The sequence below is a fragment of the Schistocerca serialis genome, chromosome 2 (assembly GCF_023864345.2).
Source record: "Schistocerca serialis cubense isolate TAMUIC-IGC-003099 chromosome 2, iqSchSeri2.2, whole genome shotgun sequence".
Classification (NCBI taxonomy): domain Eukaryota; kingdom Metazoa; phylum Arthropoda; class Insecta; order Orthoptera; family Acrididae; genus Schistocerca; species Schistocerca serialis.
The window spans coordinates 455,049,253-455,062,286 of NC_064639.1; the positions used below are offsets into that span (position 1 = coordinate 455,049,253).

Genomic DNA, 13,034 nt, shown 5'->3' on the forward strand with positions numbered 1-13,034 from the left:
CTAATTCAACTGAACTATTTAAGCCTATATTTACTGCTATATTTAGAAAGTGATTATTTAAAGTACTTGCAACTTGTGAATTATCAGTCACAACACTGTCATTTAGTTTCATTGTTACAGAATCTTGTACAATAACTAACTGTCCTGTCTCCCATTTGACAATGTCCCATATAGTTTTAATCTTATTATCTGCATTATTTATTTATTTATTTTATTATATCAAGTATCAACTGTTATCTGCATTATTTATTTTATTACCGCCAAATGGGGTGATTTCAGACACTGGGCCGAAGTCGGACACTATGGCTTATTTGCTCTTTGCCACAGCATAGAAAGAAAGAGTTACTTATTTTAGCATCTGTGCGCCAGTTATTTTGAGCGCAAGAATGCATTTATCACTTTCCACAACTTTTATTTTGCGTCAATTGTTTCCCTAGGTGAATAACTGACGAACAATCTCAGTATTAAAAATCCATGCATTATTGTAAAGTGGAAGCTTTCTATTGTTGCGCCGAGTGGGACGTTATTGTAACCGTAATTGTCAATATGCTCAGTTGCTAACAGCATTGAGACAATTTCTGTACAAGTTTGTCGAGTTTCTCGTGCAAGGTTATAAAATAACGACGGTTTTCGTAAAACTGTGTACTGTGTGGGGTGATTTCAGACAATGCCAAGTACGTATAAGAGCGGGAGAGGTGCTACAGTGTAGTGTAATTATGACCCAAAACTTTTAGATAAAGCGGTTCGTGATATTCAGAGTGGTAAATTATCGTACAGAAAAGTGAGTGATTTGTACTGTATACCTAAATCAACCCTACAAAATAAAGTGCAGGAAGTACATCCGAAAAAAATGGGAGGACAGCCAGTGCTAAATAAATAAGAAAAAGAAGAAGAAGAAGAAGAAGAAGAAGAAATGTTGAAGCAAGGTATCTTGAGGGCTGCACATTGGGGATTTCCCTTCACTAAATTGGATATTAGATATTTATTTAAGGGCTACCTTGATAAATCTGGCCGAAAAGAGAAGAAATTTCATAATAATCTGCCAGGAGAAGAATGGGTGCATTTATTTCTCAAACAACAGTCAGAAGATCTTTCCATTCACTCAAGCGAAAATATTAAACGAGCTCGTGCAGAAGTGAACAAAGAGACTGTTAAGATGTTTTTCTCCAATATCAAGGCAAAGCTGGAAAATCTCCCACCATGTGTAAAATGTCAGTAACAGTCCGAATTCGCCCTCTATGAACTGTAACTTCAGACAGAGATTTAAAAAACGCATGTGTCCGAAATCACCCCAATACCCATGGGGTGACTTCGGACACTTTAACCGCCTCAGATAAATAGACCTACACATAGACTTTCTGGTTATGGGATATTTTATTCGTTACACATATACCCTACCACTTCCATAACAATCAATTTAATCTAACAACTTATACAAAAGTTACAATCAAAATAACGACAAAATCGTCCGCAATCACCCTGTTTCACGGTATATCAAGTATCAACCATCATACAGGGTACACTACATACGTAACTATGAAACTCGCATATCATTTTAGTTACTAGTTATGAATTGTGAATGATGCGTGTGTGTGTGTGTGTGTGTGTGTGTGTGTGTGTGTGTGTGTGTGTGTGTCTAGATCTCATTTTCCTTTGCCTCAAGTTTCAGAAATACTTCATAAAACTCTACTACCACCTGTGCAAAATGTGGTTTCATACAAATATTTTTCACCTTATATTTATTTTACGAAGTATATTTGCCATCTAATCTGTAATTTACACCAGTTCTACTCAATTTGTTTCATATTTTCCTTTCAAGATTGCAACTGAAGTTTAGAAAGAGATGAGCTTTGACAATGTTTTCATCTTATTTTCACGTCTGCCAAGTTTACTTTCTTCTCCCTCTCCCCCTCGCCCACCTCTTTCCTGCTTCAAACATCAGTACAGCCTAAGGTGTATCAGTCTAACTAAGATATGTTGGTTTTGTATTTCCACATTGCTTCAATTATCTTCTTTATAATGTCTTCAGGCCAATAGCTGATATTCACAATACATAAACAACGTTCTTCAGTGAGAAAAAAGAAGAGTACTTCTTGTTTGCCAGTTATTACTACTGATCCTCGAAACCCTGTTACAAACAATAGTAGCTATCCATTACGAAATTTGTTTTGCTCCTGCTTTTCTCAATTTCCTATTCAGTTTTCATGGGAAATTAGAAGTTTTCTGTGACTAAGTGCTTACTGAAAGGGGGGATAACGATACACAACAGATATTTAGCCTACAGATCAACAATGAAGGAAAAGATGGATTGCTACTTTTTGTAAGGAAAACAATTTAAGTTGTAGATGGTCATAATTAAAAGACACTTACATAAAGCTTTTGGCCACAGCCTTCACCAACAAAAGAAACACACACCACACATACACACACCACACATACACACACAAGCAAGCACACCTCACGCACGCATGACTGCCAACTCCAGCAGCTCAGGCCGGAATGTTGTTGATATTCCTACCTGGAGTTCCCATTATTTGATTTGGCCTACAGATCATTTAGTTTGCTTTCAGTTATTAATCATCACTGTAAATTGACCTAAAATGTGGTACATACAAGAGAATGTCACATTTCCTCATAAGCTTACCTCTGTTTTAACAGCATTCCTGTTCATTGGTGGGTACACGGAAGACACAAAGTCATCCACTATGGGGCTCAGTCCCTGCACTAAAGTTGCTAAATCATCTAGCTGTGCAATATTCTGATCTGTTTCACAGTTTGAATTCGATCTGGCAGCTGAGCCAATCCTCTTCACACACTTCTGAGCTGTTTTCACTAAACCAACACAAGGAGGTAATAATTCTCTGTCTTGATTGTTCCAGTTAACAGTGTTATCCACTTCCTCACCAACATTTGTCTCGCCTGCCCAGTCAGCTTTGACTTCCTGAAACACAACAAATCATCATCACCAGAGATATCATATGCACCCTTTTGTATTCATTCACATATTCTTTAGCCATTTCAGAGAACAAAGTGGATACAGAATTTGGCTACAGAATGAGCAAGAATTAAACAACTAATTTTATTACAATTTTAATAACAATTAAATGGGCCTTGCATAGACAAAAAAACTTATCTTGTATACATTCACAAATCCCTCCGTCACAGCAGATGCTGCATCAAGCTACAAATGCTGTATGGGGCACCCCAGAGTACTCAAGTCTTCTATAAAACCACAGATGAGCAAATAACAATATAAGCGAAGAACAGAGTTGAAATTCATGTATAACTTTTCGTTTAGTATAGGCTTAACCACTGCTCAAAGCACATGTTTGTACTCGCTTATATTAAATGCCTTGCTATTGCTGACATATAGTAATAATTATACGGACTCCTGAGGAAGCTAGCCATGCCACTGAGAAAATTCAAGAGACTGCCATCAAGACCGGACTCAAAATCTCTTATGAAGAAACACAGTACACAGACTCCCAAGACCCCAAACCTGGCATCACTTGCAATGAAGTGTGGCAATATTGCACAAGTTAAACACTTTCAGTATATAGGCACAATTATTGGAAACAGTATCAATGGAAGTGCCGATAAGAAAGCAAATGTATAAAAATTGTGTAAAACCTACACAATTACCTGGAATATATACAACAAAAAGTCGCTGTCCCTCAAAGCGAAACTATCACTACCACACAGTCATTCGTACAGCACTCAACGCTACTGGTACGTCAACAGTAACTACCAGTATCAAAGACATCACGAAAATTGAAAGACAAATACTGAAAAAAATATTTGGGCCAAAAATTCAAGACGGTATATGGATGTGCGAAAACTATGTTTGCTGATTGAGTGGTACACCTTGCCGGCCGGTGTGGCCGAGCGGTTCTAGGCGCTTCAGTCTGGAACCGCGCGACCACTACGGTCACAGGTTCGAATCCTGCCTCGGGCATGGATGTGTGTGATGTCCTTAGGTTAGTTAGGTTTAAGTAGTTCTAAGTTCTAGGGGACTGATGACCTCAGATGTTAAGTCCCATAGTGCTCAGTGCCATTTGAACCATTTTTGGTACACCTCAATTGTACAGAAAAGACGTATGACACTATTGTCATACAGCATGAATAGACAACTCTTGTTTGACCAAAAAAAATCTTAATCCAAAATATCTTGGTTGGTTGACACCCACAGTGAGCTCAAAGAAATCAGTATTCACCTACTGTTGGCTACATGGACTACATACAGGCAGAAAATCAATACACACAACTTCATTCCCGAGAATCCCACAGGAATTTGAAACTTAAAAATGCATGGATGCAAGGAAGAAGAGAGGCTTAAAGTGAAAAGATGAGAAGTTTTGGGAATATAAGAAGAATAAGAAAACCAGTGCTAAGTGATGACTCTACGAAAAAAAAATAAATAATAATAATAATTAATATGTTGCCCCATTTCCAAGTTAATTAGCGTTGAAGTTAGCCAATCAGGCCATTGTGTGCACAAATGCGGATGCACGCCATACATAATGTCGCAAAACACATTCTTTGTTTGGTTTCCTGAAATCGAACAAGAGAGTGATTGAGAAACTGGACATGGGACAGTAGTACAGATTGACGCTGAGCCAAAGGCTGAGTCGTCTCGTGTGCTGTCAACCAAGCTATGAGAAAACTGACACTAATTCCTACCGTACAACACATTTCGAAGCTTCTCACACTTCTACTGACCACCCGATATATACAAGGTGTAACAGGTGTATAAATGCAGACATTTTTATATATGGTACCTTAATATGTACACTCATCAATGTGTTTTTTTTTTTTTTTTTTTTTTTTTTTTGTCTGCACCAAACAGTCTTCCCACAAACACATCACAAACTTTCCTGCATGGTCGTACTGTATCACTGCGTTGTCTATACCTATCAGTATAAACTAAGCATTTTGCATCCATACTTCAACACCTGATCTGTTGTCCAGGGAAAAATAAGCATTAATGGCTTGGCCTTGCCACATACATTTTTAGGTTAGTAAGTACCTCCTAGTGTAAGACTTGTAATGGCCATAATTATTAAGCCTGCAATATTGATATAATGTTGTTCCGTACACCATCCTCCACTGCCAATAGAAATACCTGCACATCACATAATTCTGTTACACCGTGTGTGTGTGTGTGTGTGTGTGTGTGTGTGTGTGTGTGTGTGGGCGCGTTTGTGGGCGCGCGCGTGCGCGCGCACACACACACCCAAATTTCATCTATATTCAGAAGTAGAAGAATTATTTTAATCAATGAATAATGGAAGAAAAAGCTCTCACTGAATCACTTTCATGTGGATTTGATTACTGAAAATGTTGAAAAATGAAGTTATAGTAACTGGAGAAATGGAAGTCTGACATTGATGTACATTACACATGGTTGCTGATTTTGGAAAATCTGGAAAGGAAGAGGGACTTTTTGAGAAGCAAATACTAGTCATTTAATTTTGACATCAATCCAGGTAGAATTTCACCTTCCAGAGAGATTTAGCTCCATGTCTCCTGTGTGGAGGAGAGGACAATGCTAATTAAGCGCCATATCTGTCACACAATGCTGACATCCTACGAACCTGAGAAATATCAACAATGTTTTGTTCTTCATTCAGAGCAGTTGTCAATTTAGACTATTTCTGCAGAGATAACAAATTAAATGATACAGTTTTTCTCTCAAATTATTAATACTGAACAGTACGAAATTAAACAAGAATTCAATACAACTGCATCAATTTGCTCCTGAGTCATTGTAATGTTTGTTCGCAATGCCTGGCAAAATCTTAATATTTTGTGCTCGTTGCCTGAACACATCCACTTTCCGTTGATTCTGAGTCAGAATTAACTGTTTTTAACAATGTTTCCATCTGTAGGTATTGTAGTATGTGTACTACCACTATTCCACTACTACTAGAAACTGAAGACAATAACTTGGCTGCCAGTCAAATGTGCACTGAGCAGCATGTACTACAGGATCCCAGGTGACAGGAAAATTATGTAAACTATATAAATAAAAATGTAAATGACCATTTGTTCAAAATCGCATATCTCAAAGTTCTTCACTGATTTCTTTGAAATTTTGACACAACATTGCATTCGAATACTAGCATGCTTTTATGTTCCTGCTTGAGTGGTATATAAAGATGTATGTCATGATAAAGGGGATATGTTGTTAGCAAAAGTCTCATGTCCATTTGTTCAGAATCTTAAAACTTCTAAAGTTCTTCACCAAGTCCTTTGAAATTTTGACACAACATTACATTCAAATATGCACGTATTTTTACATATCTACTGGAGTGCTATATAACACACACACACACACACACACACACACACACACACACACACACACACACACACACACACAATGGCACACTGAAGGTATAGAAAAATGCATGCATTCAAATGAAACATTGTGTCAAAATCGGTGAAGAACTTTCGGAAATTAAAAATTTTGAACAAACGAAAATTTATATCTATATAAATAAAAATAGAATAAATACAAAATAAAAAATATAAGTACAAGTTTAAGATTTTGAAAAAAATGAAAATTTACATTTATATAAAAAAACTACACATTTAATGTACAAATATTTGTGTAATAATCATAGAGAAAATCTATATAAAAAAGTAAATCTTAAATCGCAAAAATTCTTCACCGATTGCTTCAAAAATTTGACACATCTTTGCATTCTAATATGTGCGTTTTTATATACCTATTTTTAAATATATATAAATAAATATGTAGCCTATGAATAGAAAACACTTGCCAAAAATCTCAAACAGTTCTTGACTGATTTACTTCAAATTTTTACACAACACTCTGACGGACACAGACACACATGTGCCCAAACAAGAAAATTGTATTTACGGCTTATGATTAGATTACTACTACAGAATCCAAATTTGTAATAATAATACACAAGACTCCAGATCAGAGAGAGGGGGGAAACTGGAGATGGACAGAGGGTGGGAGGAAATGGACATCACAGAAAATGGAAAGGAGGAGACCGATAAAGAAAGTGAGCTGGAGGAGATGGAGAGAGAGAGAAAGAGAGAGAGAGAGAGAGAGAGAGGTGGGGGGGGGGGGGAGAGAAGATGGACAGAGAGACAGGGGGTACAAGCTGATGGGACAGAGAGGGGGGGAGGGAGTAGGAGGAGGAGACGGACGAGGAGGTGGACAGAGATGGAGGCAGTAGGAGCTAGGACGTCTATTCAATTGGCATGCATGTTAGAAATGTGTGCTCTCTCTTTTCTTTCTTTTCCTCTTACAGCAATGCATGGCTGGGAACAGCAGGAAAACAAGGATAATGGAATGTAGTCAAATCAGGTTAGGTGATGCTAAAGGAATTACAATGGGAAACGAGAACTTAAAAATAATAGACAATAATAGATACAGGAAGACCAAGAGACAAATATAATAACATGATTCGGGGGGATGTAGGCTGCAGCAGTTATTCAGAGATGAAGAGGGTCGCTGAGGATAGAGTAACATGGAGAGCTGCATCAAACCAGTCTTCGGACAGATTCAGAGAGAGTAGAAGGTCAGAGGCAGAACACGGGAAAACATACTGCAGTCCAGAAATGATAAAAGAGTAATAAGTAGTAAATCTGGAATAAGAGGATGACAAATGTGTAGTGTAGTTAATAAGTAGGAAGAAATGTAAAAGAAAACAAGGAAAAATCCAAAGACAGAAAGATATGAAAAGATGAAGACAAAAAAGGAATGGAGTAAATTACTGAATATAAAATGAAATTCTTTTAACAGTGGTTAAGTCCAGAATCATGGTGGGATGTGAGGATATGATTTGTGGAGTTTAGGAAACTAGTACTGGGTGATAGGTTCCAAATGACCCATATTGTGTAGCAGGAACTTAGGTATATTATGTCATTCTGAAGGTTTTCCTTTACTATATTCTATCAAAACATCACAAACTTTTTGAAATATTGCAAATGTATGCACAGTATGTACTGTAAATGAGTGCAAATTCAATTTCTGAGTTTAAAGTAACTCTTTGAAGAACTAAAATTATTACATCCACCAGAATTCATTCTACATGCTTATTACACATGTCTTCCTATAAATAATGTTACCTTGTAAGTCAGATAATTTGAACACACATTCTACAGGATTATTATTTAAACAATCTTCTATAACGCTACCTTCACTTCACTGGTTTCAGGCTCATCTTTAACAAAATTTACAATGAAAATCAACACATGATAGATTGTGGAAAAGAAGGATTACTGACATTTTGGCATGAAGATGCAAAATGCCTGAACGCAAGTAATGCATGTGATAATGACACATCTCACCTGTTCAACGACCTTAATCCCAACAATTATTTTCAATGACCACTGTTAATGATTCTGCTAACATTCCTACAATTATATACTATGAATCAAAAGTTACAGTTGTGATGACATAAATAGCCTGTTATATGATTGAATAATATTTCCACCATTTAACTATACAAACTTCGTTATTTTATATTATTATCATGATTTCGCCCTTAAGCAGTTTTCAAGTACAACAATGTTGGGTACAATCAGATGTTGTTGAGTGAAGTCATCATCAAGATCTACATGAGTATAAAATCACTGAAATGTATGGCAGATAGGTAGCAAACATGTTTTCCAACTACAAAAGAACTGAGCCACAGAATGAGTATGAATACAGTAGTTGTATGTGCAGTGCATCTCTATTATAAAGCAACCCAAAGTTTCATTTTAAATTACATCTAAGAGTAAATGTACATTTTCAGATTAAAAGAACACAAAACACTGCTCACAGTGGTTCTGATTGAAATCATAACAGTAATAATAAGTACCAGACAAAAAACAGTAATTAACGGATAACACCCCCGACTCAAATAGTGTTACCATACTGCACAAAAAGATATAAATTTGAAACAGACACACAACTGCTAATTTCAAAACCTTGGAGAATCATTGTGATGGTACAATGTTATATATAAAATATAGCACTATACTATCAAGTTAATTGCTAAACACAAATGAAAAATCCAGTAAATAAAAAGCTACATTCATTAAAATGTTATTTAGACTTACTAGGTACCATACTTGACAAAGATATAAAGAAAAATGTAAACCTCTACATAGAAGAAAACATCATTGCATAAAAAAGTTCGTAATTTTTGTTTGGTTTCTCTTTGACGCGGCAATAGCATACACTGTACACTCAAAACGGGATAACTCTTGTCATTATTTCGTCAGAAACATTGTGGTGCCTCACAAATTGTTTAATTATTTCTAACGCATTTACTGCCTCGTTAAATGTCATGGAAGAATGCTGAGGCTCTTCTGTATCATCCTCATCATCAGTTTCTTCCTCATCCAGTTTCTTCGTGTGATGCACATTGAACTATCTCAGTGATGGTCAGGGGTTCTGTAGTGATAAGGTTTTTATCAATGTTGCTTGAAAATCCCTTTGGGAATGGACAATTGTACATTTCAATATGTGCTCAAGAAAGTGGCTCCTCATATTATGAAGCTGAACACTCTCCTCAGAAATGCTACATCCGCAAAAGACAGACTTACAGTAATACTACATTTTCTAGCTACCCTAGTTACAGTACCGATACAGCACTAATGCTGCAGTGCACATTGATGAAAATAATACCAGAAACGTTTGAATCTATTTACAACGCACTGAAGGAGGAATATTTGAAGGCAAATAAATTTAATGCTACTACAGTCATGAAAAATCTTTATTTCGACAGAAGTTTTAGATTTTCTCCTTTATATTCTCGTGGGGATATGCTAGCCGTACTTCACAGATAATAGCACCCACAAATTTTTTATAGCTCTCACTTTTTTTTTTTGGGATGTCATAAGCTGCACAGTGCTTCATCTGCTTTGAATGTTTCTATCAATTTCATTATATATGTGATGCACCATGTAAATTTGGGAATCATATTGATAAACATTGGGTGTCAGACAGCTGCAGTGATGCTAGCACTCCAAGCAGTTGATTCCTCCATACAGTAAAAATAAGACGAACACTTCCTTTGCAGATTAAAACTGTGTGCCAGAACGAGACTTGAACTCAGGACCTTGCCTTTTGCGGGCAAGTGCTCTACCAACTGAGCTACCCAAGCACGACTCACACCCCATCCTCACAGCTTTAATTCCACCAGTACCTCATCTCCTACCTTCCAAACATTACAGAAGTTCTCCTGCAGGAGAGCTTCTATGAAGTTTGGAAGGAAGGAGACGAGGTACTGGCAGAATTAAAGCTGTGAGGACGGGGCGTGAGTTGTGCTTGGGTAGCTCAGTGGTAGAGCACTTTCCCGTGAAAGACAAAGGTCCCGAGTTCGAGTCTCGGTCCGGCACACAGTTTTAATCTGCCAGGAAGTTTCATATCAGCACACACTCCGCTGTAGAGTGAAAATTTCATTTTAGAACACTTCCTTTGATCAAATCTAAGGCGTGGCGCTAGATTTGATCAAAGAAAATTTGACCAATCCCTAACTTTGACAAAGTTCCTTATTACACTATCAAATTTTATTATAGTCTAATATCAGCCTTACCAATCCACTTCCCAGCATCCCACCTGAAACACTGCATCATAACTTGTGCAAACTGTGGATATTTCACTGGGACACGAAAATACGAGGGCGGTTCAGAAAGTAACCTCCGATTGGTCACAGTGCGGGTTGTGGGGGGAGTAGCGACGCCGTCTGTGCGTTCACGCACTCAACAGGTCAGTCGGCATCAAGCCGTGGTCGAGTGAACGTCGTACCTGCGCTAGTTTAGTTTTTGTGGCAGTTTGAAATGTATGCTGCAACAGAAAACCCCGCCAAATGTGAAGTGCGTGCTGTCATAAGGTTTTTTACAGCCAAAGGTTATTCTGCAGCAGCTACTCATCGTGAGCTTTGTGCCGTGTACGGACCAAGAGTTATGAGTGAAGGAGTTGTCCATGAATGGGTACGTTTATTTAAAAGTGGACGAGAAAACGTTCATGCTGAAGAGAGGAGTGGTAGACCATCATTGGTGACTGACGAACTCGTTCAGACAGTTGATGCAAAAGTTCGTGAAAATCGACGTTTCTCAATGTCAGAGTTGTCTACTGGTTTTCCACAGATTTCTAAGACTCTCTTGTACGAGATAGTGACAGCAAGATTGGGTTACCGTAAGTTCTGTGCACGATGGGTGCCCAAAATTCTTACCGACCACAACAAAACTCAAAGAATGGCCTCTGCATTAGACTTTCTGTCACGTTATGAGGACGAAGGAGAACCATTGTTAAACAGAATCGTGACCGGTGACGAAACCTGGATTAAGTACGTGAACCCTGAGACAAAAGAACAATCAAAGATGTGGGCACATTCAAATTCGCCTACCAAACCAAGAAAAGCCTCGCAAGATTTTTCTGCCAGAAAACTGATGGCAACGGTGTTTTGGGATGCCAAAGGGGTGTTGTTGGTTGAATTCATGGAACGTGGTACGACCATTAATCAAGACGTGTACTGTGAAACAATAAAAAAGTTACGACGGGCTATACAGAACAAACGCCGTGGTATGCTGACTTCCGGTATCGTTTTTTTGCACGATAACGCCCGTCCTCACTCTGCTCGCAGAACAACGGCCCTTCTTGAGTCCTTCAAGTGGGACGTTATCAACCATCCACCTTACAGTCCAGACCTGGCGCCAAGTGATTATCACCTCTTCATGCATTTGAAGAAATGGCTCGGGTCACAGCGGTTTGATGACGACGAAGAGCTCAAAGATGCGGTCACAGGCTGGCTCCAGGCACAAGCGGGTGATTTTTATGCAGAAGGAATTTCAAAGCTTGTGAAGAGATATGGTACCTCAATCGCTATGGAGACTATGTAGAAAAATAGTGCAAAGATGTAGTTGTAAGATGTATATATTAAAATATTTTTATTTAACTTGGTGTATTTTTTTAAATCAACTGGAGGTTACTTTCTGAACGGCCCTCGTATATATATATATATGTGAGAAAAATTTACAAGTGAACAACGTATAAATGAAGTTTTACTGTATTCAGTTCTTGTCCAGATCTGGCCATGATCAGTTGAAATCTGTTAATATACATAGTTAATGTTTGAGATGAGATGTGGTTCTATTACTGATATGTGTAATACTGCTGTAATACAGTTTAAAAAAGTGAATGTACATAATTCTGACGAATTTGGAATTTTATTGTAAGAAGATTTCTATGGAGTATTGATCTGTGAAAAAGTTCTTTGAGATCAAATGAAATTTTTATATGTCCCTTCTCACAATAATTCATACAAAATCTCTGGATTATTCGCATTATGCTCTTGGGGTCATGTTAACTTTGTTTCACTATAGTTGAGTGAAAGTGATTTTTCAGATATTTTTTCCAAAGTTACCAAACTTTACATCCCTTCTGGATGAAGAAATATAAAGTTAATGGAGAAATAAGCATTCAAGTGACAGTAAATAATCAGAGGTAATCTATTTGACTCAAGTGACACTTAAGCAGCAACAATACTAATATTGCTGGACGTTAATAATTATGACAGATGCAATATTAATATGGATTTTCATCACACTCATGAAAGCACTATGATTAATAATATCTTACAATATCTTGAAACCAAAGCACTCCTTAAAACTTATAATGCAGATTAATTTAATTTGTACTTTGTGAATTAATTACAGACCATCTCAAAACTGAAAATGAATGGACCAGAGATAATTAGCAGTGCCGAGCACTATGGTTACATATATAGCTACATTTATATCAGCGTATACTGAACGTAAATGTGTCACCCATATGCTACACTCATTTGCAAATCTAACAACAGCAAACATGGAAGAGAATTTCGATTATTGTAAAAATCAGTGAGCCAAATTAAATTGTATTTTGGAAGAGAGAGAGAGAGAGAGAGAGAGAGAGAGAGAGAGAGAGAGAGAGAGAGAGAGAAAAGCAATCTCTATACTATCTGGATGTCAAACGCCAGCTGTCTGAATGTTCCAAAGATGCTCATATTTCATTTCTTGCC

At 37.3% G+C, this 13,034-nt stretch overlaps 1 protein-coding gene across 1 annotated transcript in view; it reads right to left on the minus strand.

Annotated features, from left to right (window-relative positions):
• LOC126457342 (cyclin-D1-binding protein 1 homolog) overlaps positions 1-13,034 on the minus strand; it is a 93,045-nt gene that overhangs the window by 18,874 nt on the left and 61,137 nt on the right. The window contains exon 5 of the mRNA XM_050093561.1: positions 2,645-2,941. Within this exon, the coding sequence (XP_049949518.1) occupies positions 2,645-2,941 (297 nt within the window). The remainder of the gene's footprint in view (positions 1-2,644; positions 2,942-13,034) is intronic.